This window comes from Adiantum capillus-veneris, chromosome 11 (genome assembly GCF_014529385.1).
Source record: "Adiantum capillus-veneris isolate H3 chromosome 11, ASM1452938v2, whole genome shotgun sequence".
NCBI lineage: Eukaryota > Viridiplantae > Streptophyta > Polypodiopsida > Polypodiales > Pteridaceae > Adiantum > Adiantum capillus-veneris.
The window spans coordinates 146452820-146473035 of record NC_140941.1 but is presented as its reverse complement, the minus strand read 5'-3'; the positions used below and the strand labels follow the sequence as shown (position 1 = coordinate 146473035).

The following is a 20216-nucleotide window of genomic DNA, read 5'->3' as shown; positions in this document are numbered from 1 at the left end:
GATGGAAAAATATATGAACCAGACCTCTTTGAAAGAGGTACAGATGGAGTGGTAGAGAACCACAACACCACTCCCGAAACGCGCTCTCAAGAAACCTTCTGCCTCCAAGAAATATACGGAGAAGGAACTGGAGAACGTGGTTGATGACGGATTGCTCACCTTTTTGACACGCAAAAGAAAGACAAAAAGCACGGCAAAAAGCAGAAGAAAGGCACTGACTTCTTGGGATATTTGGGTCGTCGGTCGACATTTGACAAGGCAAAGAAATTGAAGAAGCGCGTCAAGTTTGAAGACCTACCCAGTTCTTCTTCTTCTTCTTCTGACAGTTCTTCTAGCTCTTCAGCTTCGAGCGAAGAAGACAGAAAAGGTAAAAAGCGAAGCAAGAAACAAAGCTTCGGAAAGGTCAAGAAGAAGGCTACATCTCGCCCAGAGATTGACAGTTCTTCTGAGGACTCGTCTACAGACAGCTCAGATTCTGATGACGGAAAGTTTTATGCGAACACGAAGAATTTTTACAAAGCCAACCAGTATGACTTTCTCGAAGAAAAAAGCAAGAAAGTCCGAGAGTTTAAGGAAGGTGGCCACTCGATCAAGTTTGATACTTTTCAGGATAGTCAGATGCTTCGAAGGCTTTGTCTTTTATTCAGCAGTTTGACATCGCTTTCGCGAAAGGACGCTATTCAAAGCACTCCAAGATTCAGAGAGCTACCTATTACCTTAAGGGGAATGCTCGTACTTGATGGTCCACGCTTGTTTTAACAAGAGTGCTCCAGTTAAATGGCTGAAATTTAAGAAGCTTTTTATTTCTTCTTGGTTGACGCAAGAATATGAACGAGATGTACGAGCTGCTTGGAACCATCTTCGGATGACCAAGAAAGATACAATCAATGCTTATTGTGAAAGATTCTGGAACTCTTTTCTACCCGCCTCTTCATTCAAGAAGATCTTGTTCAGAGAACAGATTGAGCGGTTTACCTTGGGTTTACCTACAGAGATCCGAAATCACTGCTTGGAACAGAAGTCAGCTTCTGTTCAGGAGTTGATGAGTCATGCGAAGCAGGGCTTTGCAATTCACTCTGGCAGTCTGACCTACCCCACAGATGAGGCCATGACACAACGAGCCGAACAGACTTCTGGGAATGAAAGAAGAATGAAAAAGAGCAACCCAGAGAAAAACAAGGATGCACGACCCAAGCTTACTCCTGAGGAGAGAGCTCGCTTCATCAGCGAGGGGAAGCTGAGGAATGTGGCAGAAAAGGCAGATAGAAAAGCAGAACTAGTACGCGTGGGACTTGCACCGAATCTAATGAATGAAAGTACAAACTTTGCCGCTTTTGGGGCAAAGTGAAGGATCAGGAAGCTCTTTTGAAGGAGCCAAGGCCAACTTCTTTTCACTTGGAATTGGCGGCTCGATTTGGAACTACGCCCGATAGACTGACGCCACAGGCGGAGGTAGTTCGACTGGCACCCGGATGGGATGTTGCCATTACACCGAGCATTGGCAAACGAGATCACACGTTAGTGATTAATGCAAAGAAAAGTGAATTTTTCCTACTAGAGATACACTTTTTGGGACACATTGTGTCAGCAGCAGGAGTGCAAATGAACCCGGCCAAGATAGAGACTATCCGTGATTGGCCCGATTTGAGGAATGTCCATGAAGTTAGAAGCTTCTTGGGACTGTGTTCGTACTACAGATAGTTCATTCGAAAGTTTGCAGAGGTTGCTTCCCCTATGCATACCTTGACACAGAAAGTAGTACCTTTTTCGTGGGGACCCACAGAGGTGACTGCCGTTCGGACATTGAAAGAGAAATTCACTACAGGACCAGATTTGACTTTGCCGGACTTGCAGAAGTCATTTGAAGTATTTTGTGATGCTTGTGGTCGTAGTCTGGGTACGGTCTTGTGATGCAAGAAGGCCATGTCATAGCTTACGAGAGCCTTTTGTTCTCTAGGCCGGAGATGACAGCACAGATCTATGGGAAAGAGCTTTTGGTGGTTATCCATGCTCTTACTCAGTGGCGGCATTACCTACTCGGAGCGGATTTTACTGTCTTTACAGACCATCAGAGTTGGCGCTACTTCTTGTCATAGAAGCAGCTTTCGGAAAAGCAGATGCGGTGGACGAACATGTTGTCATAGTTCCACTTCCAGATTGTCCATGTGCAGGGACAGAAGAATGTGGTGGCAGATGCTTTGTCTCGGAAACCGTTGGTTCTGGCTATTTCTGCGATACATCATAGGAGGTTCGAGGATATGGTCGATCAGTATGCCACAGATACAGATTTTGCAGATATTTTCACACGGATACGGGATGGGGAGACAGTAGCGGGATACTCCCTTCGGGAAGGCTACTTGATGAAAAAGACTGTTGTGCGTTACACAGCCGTTGAGGGAAAAGGTTATGACTGAATGCCACTGTCCACCTTTTACGGGTCACCGCGGCATTGTTACCATCATGAAAGGGGTAGAGAGATACTTCTTTGGGCCGAGACTCAAAAAGGATGTGGAAGAGTTTGTGCGCAGTTGCTCAGTATGCCAGAAGGTCAAGTTTGACAGGCATAAGGCACAGGGATTGTTACAGCCTTTACCCATATCACCCACCCCTGGGAAAGTATTGCAATGGATTTCATTTTTGATCTCCCTAGAACATAGAATGATCACGATGATTTTCCGATTACATGGCACGTCTGAGACGATTGTCTGCGACAGAGACCCCAGATTTATGAGTTTGTTTTGGAAGGCAATTTGGGAGAACATTGGCACGCGGTTGCAGTTCTCGTCATCGTTCCACTTGCAGACTGACGGGCAATCTGAGATTGCCAATTCAGTGATTTTAGATTTATTGAAGTCTTGTATCTCGCATCAGAAGACTGAATGGGAAAAGAACTTACCTTTGGTGGAATTTGCCTACAGTAACACGATACACTCTTCGACGAGGAAGACGCCATGTGAGATTGTTGAAACTGCTGCGAAGGTTCCATCCTTCCTGAGCACGAAAGATTAGAAATTTGAAGCGGATGAATATTCGCGAGACTTGGATACGGCTTTTGCCAAGGTTCGCGAGACTTTGCTGGAGTCTCAAGAACGACAGAAAAAGGTAGCGGATCGCCAACTTCGCGACTGGAAACTGAAGGAGGATGATTGGGTCTCTTACTTTTGAGAAGGCACGCCTAAGAAAGAAAAAAGGAAAGGAGAGGCTTTTTCCAAAGCTTAGTATGTGATACTACGGACCTTTCCAGATTACTGACAAGATAAATGATGTCTCCTTCCGATTGAAACTGCGAGATACTTGGAGGATTCACAATGCATTGCATGTGAGTCTCTTGAAACCTGTTAAGGGTGATAAGCCTGATGATGGGGAGCCTGATGAGCAACCCAAAGTGGATGAAAACGAGGAGATCCTTCTTCCTGAACAGATTTTGGCACATAATGATACGAAGAAAGGTAAAGTCCGAAGGCGGTTCTTGGTTTAGTTCAAGAACTTTCCTGCATTTGATGCGAAGTGGATGGAGGAGGAGGACCTAGCAGATACTCCTCGGATTGTGAAACTTTACCTCGATGTTTTGGTTTAGCATAGTCTACTCCAAACGGAACCCAGAATTCAGCTTGGCCGGAGATCTGGTGCAGTGGGATGCACAAGAGGGGAGTCACTCCACTCCTTTGTCAACAGATGCCTCGATTTTGATACTAAAGTCACTGATGTCTCTTTGAGCTTCAGGGATACTGAGAGCTGACAGTATTCTGCTGGAGGACTTTATGAAATGGAATTCTTGATTATGATACTGATTTGTTCTTGACTTCTTGTGAGTGCAGGAACTGATAGACGAAATGACTGCAGCATTTTGGTCTACTTGATCTCGAATAGACATGGTTGCAATAGGGGTTAGTCAATCGGACATCGTTGAGGTCCCAATTGGACCTAGATGTGATTGCTAGCTACATTGCCGATAAATCATGGTCTAAGATCCGAATGAATGTTGAATGTCATGTGATGTCCTGTGATGTGACTGTCGATTTTGTACATGTGCTAGATGTGTGTTCCTAGTACGTAGGTACTAACAGTCAGTGTCTGCTAAGACGGTATATGGCTTTTGTCGGTTTTGCAGGCGTAATCACGGTCGATTACAATGCTTTCAAGAGGGGGGTATGTCACAAAGTGATGACGTGGTGGACAGCAGAAACCCTAATTTCCGGAAATCACGGAGGCTGAATTTTTTTTTTAAATTTTTTTTTTGTGGAAAATGATGAGCGACGCAAATTTCGCTTTTTCTCTACTTAAATGAGAAAGAGAGAGAGAATGCTTTTGCTTTCATGTTTTGACTCTCTGTGAGAGAGAGAGAGCAATTGCTTTTGATTTGAAGCTTTTGGGGCTCTGCTTTTGGGCATCCCTTGTAACCTTTAAATTAGTGGTGAGGGCCTCACTTCTCAGGGGCATCTGGACGCAAAGTCTGAGAGTGAAACCCTAACCGCTCTCTTGTACTTTGATGATTGATTAATATAAAAAGAAATACCGAAAGGGGCGCCAGTCTTTGGGGCCAATATCTCTAGGCACGGAACTCCGCCGGGCCAGTGCAAATCTATTGTGATCTGTGAATTGTTTTGAAGTGGTTATTTGGTGCTGTCGCGGTTGATTCTTGACTTGGAGTGTCGAAGTCTGTTACATGCGGGTAGAAAGAAGACGAGAATTGTAATCGAGTACCAATATTCTCCCAGAGTGCCCTCCGAAACAAGCCAATAAAACGAGGATCAGAAGAGGAGAATTGTAACCGAGTACCAATATTCTCCTAGAGTGCCCTCCAAAACAAGCCAATAAAACGAGGATCTCTATCTAAAACTATAGACTACGGCATGCCATGAAGTCGAAATCTGCAAGACAAACAATTTAGCCAAATGATTTGGCTTAACCAACCGTCTTTTTGACAGGAATAAATTGAGCAAGCTTGCTAAATCTGTTGATGACTGCCCGGATGTTGTCGTATTCACTTTGAGTCTTGGGAAGATAAAAATAAAAATCCATTGCTATACTTTCCCAAGGTCGGCTAGGTATAAGTAAAGGTTGCAAAAGACGTAGTGCCTTATGCCTCTCGAGCTTTAACTTTTGGCATATCAAACAACCGTGAACAAACTCATTTACATTCTTTTTGAGCCTCAGCTAGTAGAAAATCGCTCCACCTTTCAAGGTGCTCTCTATGCTACGATGGCCCGACAAAGGTGGACAGTGTCACTGTCAAAACCTTATTTCTCAGTGCTTGTGTAAGACACAACAAGTTCTTTCACATCAAATAGCCTTTCCTTGAGTGAATAGCCCATGACTACTTCCCCACTCTTTAACTTGTCAAAGATGTCTGCAAAATCCGGATCTGTGGCGTACTCATCTACTAGATCCTTGAAGTTGTAATAATGAATTGCCGAAATAGCCAAAACCAAAGGCTTACGAGACGGTGCATCTGCCACCACATTCTTTTGTCCCTAAACATGCATAATCTGAAAGTGAAATTGTGGCAAAACGTTTGCCCACCGCATCTTCTTGCCCGAAAGCTGTTTTTGAGACAAGAAATAGTGTAAACTTTGATAATCGGTGAACACTATAAAAATCAGCTTCGAGTAGAAAGTGCTGCCATGAAGTAAGAGCATGCCAACAACTCCTCATAAATCTGTGCAACCCGTCTAGTCTAGAAAACATTTTGCTCTCAACATGGCCTTCTTGCATAAAGGCCGCTCCCAAACTGCGGCCACATGCATCACAGTATACCTCAAATGGCTTTTGCAAGTCTGGCAAAACCAATACTGGCGAGTTGTCAATGTCTCCTTGAGAGTCTTGAAGGTTGCAATCTCAGATGGTCCCCAAGTGTAACAAACTTGGATACTCGAAGTCAAGATTCTACCGCGACACAGCAGAGATTCACTTCAAAACAGTTCACAATTCACCTTGAGTCGACACGGCCCGGCGTAGTTCTGTGCCTAGAGATATTGGCCCCAAAGACTGGCGCCCCTCTCGGTATTTCTTTTTGTATTAATCTGTGTTCGAAGTACAAGAGAGTGGGTAGTGCTCACTCTCAGACTTTGCGTCCAGATTCTCTGAGAAGTGAGGGCCTAACCCACTTATTTATCGGTACAAGGGATGATCAAAAGCAGAGCCCCAACAGCAGTAATCCGAAATCTTTTAAAAAATAAAGCAACTGAGCCTAAAAGCTGCCATAAAAACAGCCAGCGTAAATCCAAGAATTCCTATGCTTTGCCACGTCATCATCTTCGTAATTTACGAAAAATCTGTCGGATGCCACGTCAGTCTGTCAACGCGTTTTGCGGTGCAAATTCAGGGATTTCCATTTCACTGTCCGCCACGTGTCATTGTGTGTGTCCCGGGGTCTTCTGCCACGTCACCATTTTATGACACCAAATGAAAGGAACCCTTTCCTGTGTCAAAGCATGTAGAGGAGAAGCAGTTTCCACAAACTTTCGAATGAACCGCCGATAGTAAAAACACAAACCCAGAAAGTTGCGAACCTCATTAACATTCCTCAAATCAAGCCAATCTGTAATGGTCTCAAACTTGGCCGGATCCATTTTGACACCCTCTGCAGAGACATGTGTCCCAAAAAGTGAATCTCTTGTAAGAAAAACTCATTCTTCTTTCCATTCATCACCAACCAATGCTGCCATAGTGCCTGAAATACCTGTAGTGGGTGCTGTCGATGCTATGCCTCATTCTTAGAGAATACAATGATATCATAAAAAAAGTGCCCACAAATGACCTATACTCTCGAAAAATCTTGTGCATCATCCTGTTGAAGGTTACAGGAGGATATATGAAACCAAAAGGCATCACCATATACTGTTACAAACCAAAGGGCGTCCTGAATGCGGTCTTGTGTACATCTCCAAGAGCAATCTTGATCTGATTATATCCACTTTGCAGGTCGATTTTATTGAAACAAGTAGAATCTTGTCACCTGTCCAGTATATCATCGATCGTGGGTATCGAGAATCTGTTCTTGATGGTGATTTTATTGAGAGCCTTGTACTCAATGCACATTCTCCAAGATCCATCATTCTTAAGAACAAAATGGTGAGGTACTAGGTTGAATCAATCCTCTTGCCAACAATTCTTTCACTTGGTTCATAATCTCTTCATTTTGAGATTAATCAAATTAGTCGTGTGATCTTCAGGACTTTGAGGATGTAACTCTCCTGGTAAGCCTTCTGAAATAGTCAGCCTGAGCTTGCAAAAATTTATGTAGTTCCTTCTCAAGGTTAGACAAGTTTGATATTTTCTTGTCATCTCTCTCATGTAAACAAGCAAACCGGATTTCATTAATGTGAAAATGTCCGATGGCTGAAGCAGATACAAGTACGATTGCCTCGCCCTTCAATTTTACATAAAGTACTCTCTCTCTACCCTTTTCATTCTTCAAAGCTGCTTTTCTTGCTCTGTAGTCGATTACCACATTGTTCTTGTGGAACCAAGGAATTCCCAAAAGAACATCACACCCCTCCAAAGGCATGATATAGAATGTTGTAAACGGGGCTGATTTACGACAAGGAACCGGAGAACACACCTCTTTTGTGTGTAGGATTGGAAGAGAGGATTTTCTATGTAGAGATCTCTTTCGGGGAATTGCTTTTCCAGAACTGAGCTGCGTTTCGAGCGTCGAGATTGTGAAGGTAACGATTTTCATGTTATGATCTCTAAGTAGTTGATTGGAGGTGTACTTCCTCTTCGTGAGGGAGTAGGAGCAAAGGAAGGCACGAGCCTCTGCAGGATAAAAGCGCTATGAGGAACTAGAGCCAGATCAGCCCAAGGGTTTCGTACTCGAGTTTGGGAAGTAGATCCACAGATCCGAGAGTGGTAGACTCTCAAGATGTGATCCGGAAGTTGAAATTCCCAAGGGAAGGACTTCATGTTCCGGAAAGCAGAGTTATTCTGCAGGAAGAGGTCTCTGGGAACAGAGTCGGAAAAGAGTCGCAGGGATGCCATGCCCTGAGTCTAGAAGGTGAGATCCAGAGGCGAGAACCTTGATTCTCGAGGAATTGGAATAAGGAACGGAAGTTCCGTGGAATAGGCTTTTGCCCTAGGAATTGGAAGCTAAGGCTTCCAGGAACCATAAAGTCTTATTCTAGAACGAACGTGGTAATACGTTCGGTTCAAGTGCTTGTATAGACTTCTCCTCAGTATAAAGATACTATTACGGGGGGGACCAGCCCATCTTCTGCTCCCCAGTAGTGTGTCGATCTTCTCTCTCTCTATCTCTCTCCCTTTATCTATTTCTCTCTATATACTCTGGCTTCAGTATTAAGTGATAAAATCTATTTATCCAAATGTATTTTATATTGTTATGCGCCTCCGATTGTGACAGTAGTCCCAAAGCATATAGTACCACCCCCCTCATATACCATGTGGCTTGTATCCTAGTTTCCAATGGATACAATTGAGGACAACTATTTAGAAGCTACACTTACCGATTTTCAAAAAATGATTTTTTGTGCACACAGAATGAAGTTATGAATTTATTGGTAACCAATTAATTATGGATAGATAAATTTTTGCGATGTGTCATCTGGAAATTTATTTGTGTCGGATAGTATGATAAGTAGAAGAGTAGCCGGACATAGTGTAGAATAGTTCAGAACAAGCACATGAATAAGAAGGTGTCCCCAATTCGCTTGGAAAAGCTATAATTTAATACTTTTGCGATGGTTGCCCAAGAAAGTGGCCGGCCAGACACAGTGGATATACAACCCGGCACAAGCCGGGAGACTGAGTCGAGAGAGACATGAAATTGGCAGAATTTCAAATACTCGAGAGTGGCCAAAAAATCAGGTTTTAACGCCCATTTTTAACTATAAAGTTTAAAAACCATTTAAACTCAGTGGCCGGCCAATTTGAAAGGTGCCTAATTTGATAAACATTAAAAAACTCAACCATAGCGTGAGAACAGTGTAACACATAGTGTGGAAATTTTTGCAAGCTCTCTCTCTCTCTCCCCCTCATGTAGTGCCAGATGTAAAATTTCCCCGCAAGGCTATAAGAGAGAGCTAGCGCTACCTATTGGGAGTGCTCTTTCACTCACACACAGAGCCTCCTTTCTCAACTCTCAGTTCAGCCCTTGCTCTCTCTCCTCACGATTTCTTGCTCTGGCCTATGTGAAGGGCGTGCAATGGTCACGAAGCGTCCAGCGAAGCGGTATGAGAGCCCATAGAGCGGGTATCCCCTACGCAAGCACATATCACTAGAAGCTTCTCCCACACAAGAAAAGCAAACATAGCCGTTCTGAGCTACATGTATGATTAATTTCACCCATTAAGCTTATGAATCCATGCATTTTTATGCATCAAAAAAGTATTTGGGACATGAACAATGATTACTATCACAAAGTGATGATGTGGCATGAGCTGCAAGACAGACTCCGGACACAAAGAGCTCAGAGCCCCGCTAAAAGATGCAAAAGAAGTTGTGACAATTTGCAGAACCATTCCGAGGGGCCAAAAATGAAAGGACACCAATTTTTATAAGTTGTATGGGGTCCTATCCGATAGGGCCCAAAGGGACGAAGGCTAAAAAGACGTACGTAAAAGGCTGATGACCTGGCAGTTGTACGGGCCTCCGCAATTTGGGCTGCTAACGTGGATGTCGTACGGATTTCCGTGATTTATGTTGTTGACGTGCCACCAGTACGGATTTTCGCAAATTGCGATGATTGCCTAGCCCTAGTTTTTGGGACCCACATGCTTTTAGACTTGAAGCTTTTCATGTACACTGCTTTTGGAAGGCCCAGGACCTCAATCTCGGGCAAATAAGTTTCGAGCACCGCTTAGATGAGGACCCTCGAACATTGTACTTGTGAAGCATTAATAATAAAGAAATACCGAAAGGGGCGCCAGTCTTTGGGGCCAATCTCTGTCCGCGCGGAACTTTACCGTGTCGTCTCGTCTCTTTCTTAGTTTTATTCAATTCTTTAAGTTTTCTCACGTGTATTGTGATAGAATCCGGACTTGGAGTATCCAAGTCTGTTACAGTGGTATCAAACAGTCGATTATCAATCCATGCGTGGTGTGATAAAATATTTTTATCCGAATGTATTTTATATTGTTATGCGCTCCCGTTTGTGACAACGACAATCATGAAGTGCATCAAGCTGAGGGTGTAAGATCCGGTACATGGGTGTGCGTGGTGTAAGAGTTGTGCGTATGATTGTAGCTGGGCTACCAACATCTGAGCCAATTTGTCATGGGCCGCTTGGTGGTGGCAAGTCTTGAGCTCCTAGATCCGTATGCGATGGAGTCCAAAAGCCGTTTATCCTAGACCTCAGGGGTGTCTCCTAGCCATGGCCCTCTGATGGGTGGTGGTAAGGCTGTGGTCCTTTGTAAGTTCCTCATAAGGTAAGTAAATAGACGTTCAGGGATATGGGAAGGCAAGAGAACGAGACAAGTTGGTTAGGAATTCTTGTAGTCACATTTGCCCATGGAAGGATGTCACGGGGACGAGCACCACGTGGCAACGGAAAAGAACAAACTGAATAACTTTAAGCACTTCAAATAACAACCGTACTGAAATAGATGCACGTTACGAGACGAGGAGTGGTAGAGTTCCACTCCAAAAGAGCACTGGCCCCAAACGCTGGCCCCTTTCGGTATTTCTTTATATTGCTTGAACTCAGTACAGCGCGAGTACTCCATCCTCTGCACCTCTATGCGGAGCGTGTCAAGAGTGTCACAAACTGGTGATGTGGCAAGTCCCTTGGATACACACACACACCCTGCTGACGTGGCATACTATACGGACCTCCGCAAATTGTGTCGACTGTTGACGTGGCAGTTTTTTGTAAAGCGCGATGACCTGATAACGTGGCAGTTTGTACGATTCTCTGGAAATTACGCTACTAGCTTTTGGGCATTAGCTTCTCAGTTGAGAAGCTTTTGAGTTTAAGATTTCGGGGCTCTGCTTTTGGGCAACCCTTGTAACAATAAATATGTCTGTTGGGCCCTCATTACTCAAAGCATCTGGATGCAGAGTCTGAGTGTGAGCTCCCGCAGACTCCCTTGTACTTTGCACACAGATTAATATAAAAAGAAATACCAAAAGGGACACCAAACTTTGGGGCCAATACCTCTTGGCACGGAACTACGCCGGGCCGTGTCGACTTTTGTGAATTGTTTTAAAGTGAATCTCTGCTGTGTGGCGGTAGAATCTAGATAGACTTGGGGCAAGGTGCTACCAAACGTACTGGACGTGGCGTATATGTACGTATTGTACGTTGTTCCGTACAGGGAAAAAATTTATGTACGTAAAAATACGGACTCTTGTAAAAAAACTCAATTTACCAAACTTTCTAGGACAGTTTTGATAAAAAACAAGATAGGGCAACAACTTTTAGAGACATTTAAAGACATATTTTACACAACCACATACTGTGTAACTACTGCAAGAGACTTCAAAGTTTAGACGATATTGATGATTGAACAGGCATATTAAAGCTCAAATGAGAACTGGTTTGGTCGCCTATAAGTTATCAAGAATGCAGCAAAAACCGTCAGCCACGCTTATCTTTGAAAAAGAAATTTTTTTAAAAGTGCCTTGTACGGATCGATTTGTACCATACAGATCGTACAGTACGTCCGTACGGTACTGAAGGGATCCGTACGTACGTTTTGATCCTACCTTGACTTGGGGTGTCCAAGTTTGTTACAGTGGTATCAGAGTACATGAAGATTCTTATTCTACGTAGGATCCGACCCTTTTTGCAGCGCACACAGTTTTTGTGAAAAAATCTTCGTGTCCTGACCCCGGACTTTTTAGCCACTCCCAGCCTTCATACATTGCGTATCGGGCGCACTCCCAGATTACACATGGGTGCTCGTGAAGAATCTGACAGAGATGACGCCTGTCAGTGGGAAGCCATAGAAAAGTTGAAAAGCTGGTGTGGGAATTGAAAAAGAGAATGAAGATTTGGGCAAAAAAAATTTCGGACAAGTTTGCCAAAACGGAGTACAAACGTCAACTGCAGATTGGGATATGTGTGAATAGATTGATTTAGTACTCTAGGGACCCGAGATTGGCGAGACACGTGAAGAATTACCCGATTGATAAGATTTACTCTAGATGGCATGTAGCCATTGCTTCTTCTCTCATGTAGGGAGGAAAGCCGAAAGGACAGACCAATGCAGAAAAGCGGAACTTGTACACGCAGAGAGAGATGGACCAGAACTCGAAGGACCACGAGAAGATAAGCTTGAGAGTTACAGAGCAATAGCCAAGTGCGGAAGAAAAGGAAACATGAAAGCAAAACTGGTATCACATTGAGTGGGGCCCGAACCGAATCAGATGAATGAAAGTACAAAACTTTACCGCCCTTGGGGTAAAGTGAAAGATCAAGAAGCCCTCATTTTTCTTTGATGGAGGAGCCAAGGCCAACTTCTTGAATTGTCGGCTCGACTTGGAATTACGCCCTACAGGTAGAGGTAGTTCTAGCGGCACCCGAACGGGATGTTGCCATTACACCGATCATTGGCGAACTTCGTTTGCAATGTTAGGGGTATTTAGGGCACGAGGACTTCTACGTAATGCCCTTAGGAAGGTTGTGACGTCCTCCTCGAAATCCCTTGGTACCACAAGAACAACGCTGTGGTTGACTATCGGGCTGAGAAAGCGACTTTGACAAATGAAGGGCAAAGAGATTGTACTTGATGAAGTTTAGTACTCAAAACTGAATGATGATTGAAGGTCAAATATGTTTGACCTCGAAAAAGAACGACAAGATTTTCTGCAATAGGGGCTGACTGTTTCTCTAAAGGCGTACAAAGTGAGTTGCTTCCTTTACGTCGTAAAGATCACATGATTGATTCCTGGTAGTACACCACCGAACCGGCCACCTTACAGAGTTAGGCAAGGCCAAGATAAAGAAACAATGAACCAGAACAGATTTCCACACTATGAGGATCGATGATATACTCGACAGACTTCAGAATTCTACTTGTTGAATTGATATAAAGAGTGATTACCATCAGATCTATATTGCTCCTGGAGATGTCTACAAGATGGCTTTTAGGACGACTTTTTGGATTTTCACAGAATACCAATTATTTGTGGGTTTTCAAGACATTGAGGAAGCATAAATTGCTTATAAATGTGAAAAAAGAGGGAGTTTTTTTTGCCTGAGATACATTTCTTGAGACACATCGTCTTGGTAGAAAGGGTATAGATATACCCGGCCATATAGAGTTTGACGTCGCCTTCTCTGGTGAGTGCCTCTCAGAACATTCTAGGGAGCAACAGGCGGCATATTACTTCAAAGGAACCGGACGGATGGATGTAATCACCACTTGGCATCACTTGAAAATGACTGAGAAAGATACATTGGATGACTATTGCCAGAGATTTTGGGATACTTTCTTGCCAACGTCTTCGTTTCGGAAAATTACTTTGAAAGACCAGATTGAGCGGTTCATAGTTGCTACGGAGTTTCGAAACGTTTCGTTTGGAACAAGTTTCAGAAGTTTCGAAACGGTTTCGTTCGAGAAAGAAACGCCAAAACAGAAGTTTCATGCAAACTAAAGAAATGTACATAAGTTTAAGTGGTATAAGCTGAGATCTATGTTTTAAGCATTACCTTACAATTAGACATGAAAAAGAGGGAGAATAGGACTTACTTTCATCATTAGAAGCAAGATAGAAGCTACATTCATGACATTGAGGATTTCATGACCGAAACAAAGAACAAGAGGCTTCAAGGTTTACATGTAACATGAGCCTTGACTTTACCTTTGAAACATCCAAACTCATACAGAAACGTTTCTGAAATGTTTCGTATGTTTCATGAGTGAAGAAACGCGTTTCTTGGCAACACACTGGAGCGGTTTTAGTGTGGTTTGCTAAAGAGATTCAAGACTATGCTTTAAACCAGAAGTCTGACTCCATTCTGAGACTTATGGGACATGACTAAGCAACGATTTGGAATGCATGCCGGCTCATTGACTTATGTGAAGGGCAAGATAGTATCCACCTCAAAAAGGCAAGAGTGTACTAGTGAAGAGAATGAATCAAGGGAACCAGATGATAGCTCATCACAGGATTCTAGAGAATCAGAGGGTTCTGACAAACTAAAAGAACCAGATACAAGTTCATCAAAGGATTCCCGAGAAAGCGGAATCAAATGATAGTGCGTCTTAGGGTTCTGATGATTGACTCTGACGTGCCAAGCAACAGGGGAAGCGAAAGACGCTACCCGCAGGTCCCAAGGCACAAGGAAAGAAAGGATAAAGAGAATCAGCTGGTAGATCATAACATTCCCCAGACAGATGATAAGATTGAGACTATTCCCGATTGGCCAGATTTGAAGAAAGTTCATGAAGTTGGAAGCTTCTTTGGCTCGTGTTCTTACTACCGGCGGTTCATTCGAAAGTTTGCAGAGGTAGCCTCCCCTTTGCACATTCTGACACATTTCTCGTGGGGACCCACAGAGGTGATTGCCTTTCAGACACTGAAAGAGAAATTGACTACCGGGCCAATGCTGGCTTTGGCGGACTTGCAAAAGCCATTCAAAGTATATTGTGATGCTTGTGTTCGTAGTCTGGGAAAGGTCTTAATGCAAGAAGGCCATGTGATTGCCTATGAAAGCCGATTGTTGTCAAGGCTAGAATTGACAGCTCATATTTATGAAAGAGCTTTTGGCAGTGATCCATGCTCTTACTCAGTGGCGACATTACCTACTTGGAGCCGATTTCATGGTCTTCACTAATCATCAAAGTTTACGCTCCTTCTTGTCACAGAAGCAGCTTTCGGAAAAGTAGATGCGATGGGCCAACATCTTGTCACAGTTTCACTTCCAGATTGGCCATGTTTAGTGTTGCTAAATTGACTTTATCTGACATAAAAATAATTCTAAGTGAATTATTGGATTTATAAGTGAGAGGGTTTTCTCGCTTGGAACACCAAGGAAAAATAATTGTAAATGAATTATTGGAATTTTAAGTGAGAGGGTTTTTCTCACTGAAGACATCCGAGTACAAAGTATTCCTATTGCGTCATTCAAAGTAATGACGGGAGCACTGTGAACGGGAATATCTGTAAGGCCACCAGGAACGGGTACTTCTGATGCGTCACATTGGATGGGTGACAGGGAGCATCGGGAAGAAGTATCCGACCATCCAGGAACGGCCATCTCTGATGCGTCATAGGATGGGTGAAATAGAGCATCGTGAAGGAGATTGTACCGTAAGTTCGGTAGGAAAGGACTAGGTGATGGGTATTCCTGATGCGTCACAAGGTGGGTGACAGGTGCATCGGAAAGGGGATATCCATAGTCGAGAGGAAATCCGAACTGGAAAAGAGGAATACGCGTAAAGACGCAAGCACAAGAATAAAGATGGGTTCTGAGAAGCTTTTCTTAAAAAGCGGAAAATTTGAACGAGTTTTCCGGGAAGAGCAAACGCTTTCCCGCAAGGAATTTATGTCTGCATTGCATTTGTGCATGTGGTTGCATCCAGGGACGCCTGGGAAGTGTTGTGAAAAGCATTGTTTTAAACTTATAAGGTTTTATTGAGTTTTGGGCAGGTTCACCAATTTTCAATTATGCCGGCCGCCCACTTATTAAGTGGGCAGCCACTTAGAAAATAAAGCAACAAAAGCAACCAGCGAATTCTCTCTCCCTATTTCGGATAGAGCAGCGCCAAAAAAAAAGCAAGCAGCTATTCGTGCCATGGCTAAGGAGCTATAAAAGCACCACATGCCCTCACTGAAAGGGAGTTACCAACGTCAGCAAGAGAAGACTGTGCCGCCAGATAACGCAAGAGATCGCGAGACTATGAAGCATGGAAGTCGCTTTTCTGCGCAAGAGCGACAGGTATCTATTGTGGATTCTCCATACGAATTGTTGTCACGTGTTTGCGTGTGTTTGCAGATACTTCATCGCGAAGGAGAAGCGAGAAGGCTTCAGCCTACGCTTGGGAATTCGGAAATTGTCTTCGGAGTCTCAACTCCGAGTACAGACGGAAAAAGGATTGAGAGCTCTCTCGGATTTAGAACGAGGGGGTTTTCTCCGGTTCTTGTGCTTGTAAAAAAAGATTCTCTCTAATAAAGAATTCTCTTTAAGGGGGGGGACCAACCCATCTTCTGGTCCCCAGTACAGTGTCGATCTTCTCTCTCTCTCTCTCTATTTATTTCTCTCTATATCCTTTGGCTTCAATATTGAGTGATAAATTCTATTTATTTGAGTATATTTCATATTGTTATGGGCTCCTGTTTGTGACATTTAGGGACAGAAGAACTTGGTGGAAAATGCTTTGTGTCGGAAGCCGCTAGTCTCAAGAAAGTTGTGGGCGACTTTGTTGGTAGTTGTTTAGTATGTCAGAAGGTCAAATTTGACAGGCATAAGGCACAGGGATTACTACAACCTTTACCCATTGCCACACGCCCCTGGGAAAGTATTGCTATTGATTTCATTTTTAATCTCCCGAAGACATAGTGGACACAATGACATTTGCATTGTTATCGACAGATTAGCAAGCAAGCTCATTTCATTCCAATGAAGAAAACAGTGAAGCCGGACCATTTAGCGAGACCGTTTGTTGCCCAGATATTTCGATTACATGGCATGCTTGAGACAATAATCTTTGACAGAGATACCCGATTCACGAGTTTGTTTTGGAGGGCTATTTAGGAGAACATTGGCACACGGTTGCAGTTCTCGTCATCATTCCACCCACGGACAGATGGGCAATCTGAGATTGCAAATTCAGTTGTTCTGGATTGATTGACGTCTTACATTTTTTATCAAAAGATTCAGTGGGAAAAATATTTGCCCTTGGTGGAATTTGCCTACAATAACTCGATCCACTCTTCGACGAGGAAGGCGCTATTGAAGATCATTGAAGGTGCTCCGAAGGTTCCGCCCTTCCTTAGCACTACAGATACGATTTTTGAAGGCGACCATTACATGAGGGACTTGGGACACTGCTTTTGCCAAGGTCCGGGAGGCTTTAGAGAAATCTCAAGAAAGACATAAGAAGGCAGCAGATTGACACTGTCACGATTTGAAATTAAAGGAGGACGATTGGGTGCTCTTACATTTTGAGAAGGCATGCCTAAGAAAACGAAAAGGAAAGGAGCGGCTTTTTCCAAAGCTTGGCATGAGGTATTATGGCCCTTTCGAGATAAAAGAAAAGATAAATGATGTCTCCTTTAGACTGAAGCTGCCCGATACTTGAAAGATTCACAATGCATTTAATGTGAGTCTATTGAAGCCTTTTAAAGGCGATGTGCTCGATGATGGGGAGCTTGATGAGCAACGTGAAGTGCAGGAAAGCGAGGAGATGCTCGTTCCAAAACCGATTTTGGCACATAAGGATAGAAAGATAAAAGGTAAAGCGATTAGGCGGTTCTTGGTTAAATTCAAGAACTATCCTGCATTGGATGCGAAGTGGATGGAGGAGGACCTAGCAGATACTCGTCAAATTTTGGAACTTTACCTTGAAGCATTTGGTTTAGCATAGTCTACTCTGATAGAACCCCGCTTCAGCAAGGGTGAATGTAGTGCAATGGGTTTGCACAAGAGCGGAGTCACTCTTCTCCTTTGTCAACGGATTACCCCGATCTTGAATAGAGTCATTGATGTCCCCTTTGAGTTTCAAGGATACTAATGGGCTGACCAGTATTTACTGAATGACTTTATGACAGGAATTCCCGAAAATGGAAATGATTGATTTGTACTTGACTTGTGTGAGTGCAGGAACTTAAAGGCGAAATGATTGTAGCATTTCGGTCTCATAAATCTCTATAGACATGATTGCAATAAGGATTAGTTAATCGGGCATCCGTGAGGTCCCGAATAGATCTAGATGCGAATACTAAATACGTTCATGGTTTGAGATTTGGAATGAATTTGTATGTGATTTGTCATGTGATGTCATGTGATGTCCGTTGATGTGACTGTCGATTGTACAAGTGCTAGATGTGGTGTCTAGTGCGTCGGTATACAGTTAGTGTCTACTAAGACAGTTTATGGCCTCTTTCTGTTTTGCAGGCGTAATCGTGGGAGATTAGAATTCTTTCAAGAGGGGGGTATGTCACAAACTGGTACGTGGCACACACACACACACACACACACACCTTGTTGACGTGGCAACAACCTGGAAAACGTGTTAACAGACTGACACGTGGCGGACTATACGGACCCTCGCAAATTTCCTTGATTGCTAACGTGGCAGTTTTCGGTAAAACGCGTTGATCCAATGGCGTGGCAATCCGTACGATTTTCCGCAAATTACGCTGGCCAGCTTTTGGCATTAGCTTTTGAGTTTAAGATTTTTGGGCTCTGCATTTGATCAACCCTCGAAACAATAAATGTCTGTTGGGGCCTCATTACTCAGAGCATGTGGACGCAGAGTTTGAGTGTGAGTTCCCGCAGACTCCCTTGTACTTTGCACACAGATAATATAAAAAGAAATACCGAAAGGGGCACTAGTTTTTGGGGCCAATACCTCTTGGCACGGAACTACACCGGGCTGTGTCGACTTTTGTGAACTGTTTTAAAGTGAATCTCTGCTGTGTCGCGGTAGAATCTAGACTTGTGGTGTCAAAGTTTGTTACACAGAGAATGAGCCCATGGCTCATATAGAAAGGCCCATGGAGATCTGTACAACTGCCACGTCAGCATGTCGGCACAATTGCGGGCTGTGAGTACGGCTGTCACGTCGTCAAGAGTTTACGCATCTTGTGTGTGTGTGTGTGTGTGTGTGTGTGTGTGAGAGTGTGAAAGTGGGTCGTGCTTTACTTCAATCTCTCTAGGTCACTTGGGCCCCATCGGACGGGGTCCCATAAGTTGGTGGGAACTCTTCTTTAAAAATAGGCCACTCGGTGAGACTTTGCGAGTTGGTAAAACTTCTGCCACTGCTTATACTTCTTCTGTTGCTCCTAGGGTTTAGTCTCCTCGGCCGGGATTTGCATGTTGGCTCCGTTCTTCAGTGGCTTGACACGCAAGCAGTTTGTGACAAAGGAACCTTGCACCTCGATTGTTTCTTTTCTCTTAAATATTCTTGTTTCTATCTCCCTCTTAGCTATTGTCATTTTGTAGGTGTTGATAATTTATTTGAATGTGAGCCATTATGCGATATAAGTAACCTATGGATTGGTTTTGTAGGTGCCAAGTTTGGGATTAAAAGTGCCTTTTCGTGATGGATTGTTAAGACATGTTGCACAAGAAGTAGTAAATCTTGCTAAGGTTTGTGTGGTTATCATCTCTTTTGGCTAGAACTGCAGTAGATGCAAAGTAATGTATGATCTTTTTTTTTTTTTTGGGGATAAAAAACAGGAGGGGTTGCAAAGAAGAGGATACAAAGAAACAGGGTTTCTGAGTGAAATTGTGGACGTTGTTAGTACAGGTAGAGTGTGTATTATTTCTAGTTATAGCTTCACATTTATGCACATTATGCTGATTCTGACATGGGCTGTTCTCCTCAGGGATAACACCAGCAGAGAAACTTTTGGAGAAATATAATGGTGACTGGAAGGGTAATGTAGATTCTGTGTATGAAGAGCTTTTGTATTAGTAGGTCTTTCCTCCCCATACAACTTATCGGAGAAAAAGCTTTGCCTGTACACTGGCTGTATATCATGTCTTCACCATTCTTTTTAGATGTTTTGAGTCAGGATTTTGGAGAAATCGAGAGGATTATGGTCAAAGTTGATTCTATGACAGGGAAATTTGATTAGTTTCTGTTTGTTAATGTCAAAAACCAAGCCTGCTCTCTCTTTATGATGGGTCTTTTGTATGTAAGAACTTGGAAAAGTTTCATGACATGAGGTCTTTGTAATTTGAATGAATGATCACACTCAGAGGTAATATCAATAAAGATATGGTCTTTGATTTCTAATATTGGTGGATGGTTTTGAAGACTTTTTTTTTTTTTTTTGGAGTGTACTAGGGGGAATATAACTGTATTCTATACAAGTATTCATGAATCTCCCATTTTCTTACATGGAGCTTGTCTTAAATCTTTACTGTCATGTTTAATGATTTAGGTTTTTGTAGTCCAAGCAGACTCTAATGACACAAGTAGTAGTAATTGATCTCACAAATCTCAGAGCATGTATCATGTTGCTTTGGAAAAGATGAGATGATTAAAAAGATTACTAATATATTACTAAGAATGCTGCATAACTTTCTTAGGGTAGAATCTACTATACTTGAGTGCTAGTGTCTTTTGTGGATTGTCATT

The 20216-nt window shown here is 43.2% G+C and overlaps 1 protein-coding gene across 4 annotated transcripts in view; it reads left to right on the top strand.

Moving 5' to 3' along the window:
* The window catches only part of LOC147448177 (glutamate--cysteine ligase A, chloroplastic-like), a 141356-nt gene extending 121485 nt beyond the window's left edge, over positions 1 to 19871 (top strand). For all 4 annotated transcript variants that reach the window (XM_086524031.1, XM_086524032.1, XM_086524035.1 and 1 more), the window contains 3 exons: positions 19139 to 19219; positions 19310 to 19379; positions 19459 to 19871. In XM_086524031.1, the coding sequence (XP_086380157.1) occupies positions 19139 to 19219; positions 19310 to 19379; positions 19459 to 19547 (240 nt within the window). In that variant the 3' untranslated portion in view covers positions 19548 to 19871. The remainder of the gene's footprint in view (positions 1 to 19138; positions 19220 to 19309; positions 19380 to 19458) is intronic.
* Positions 19872 to 20216: the final 345 nt, after the last annotated feature.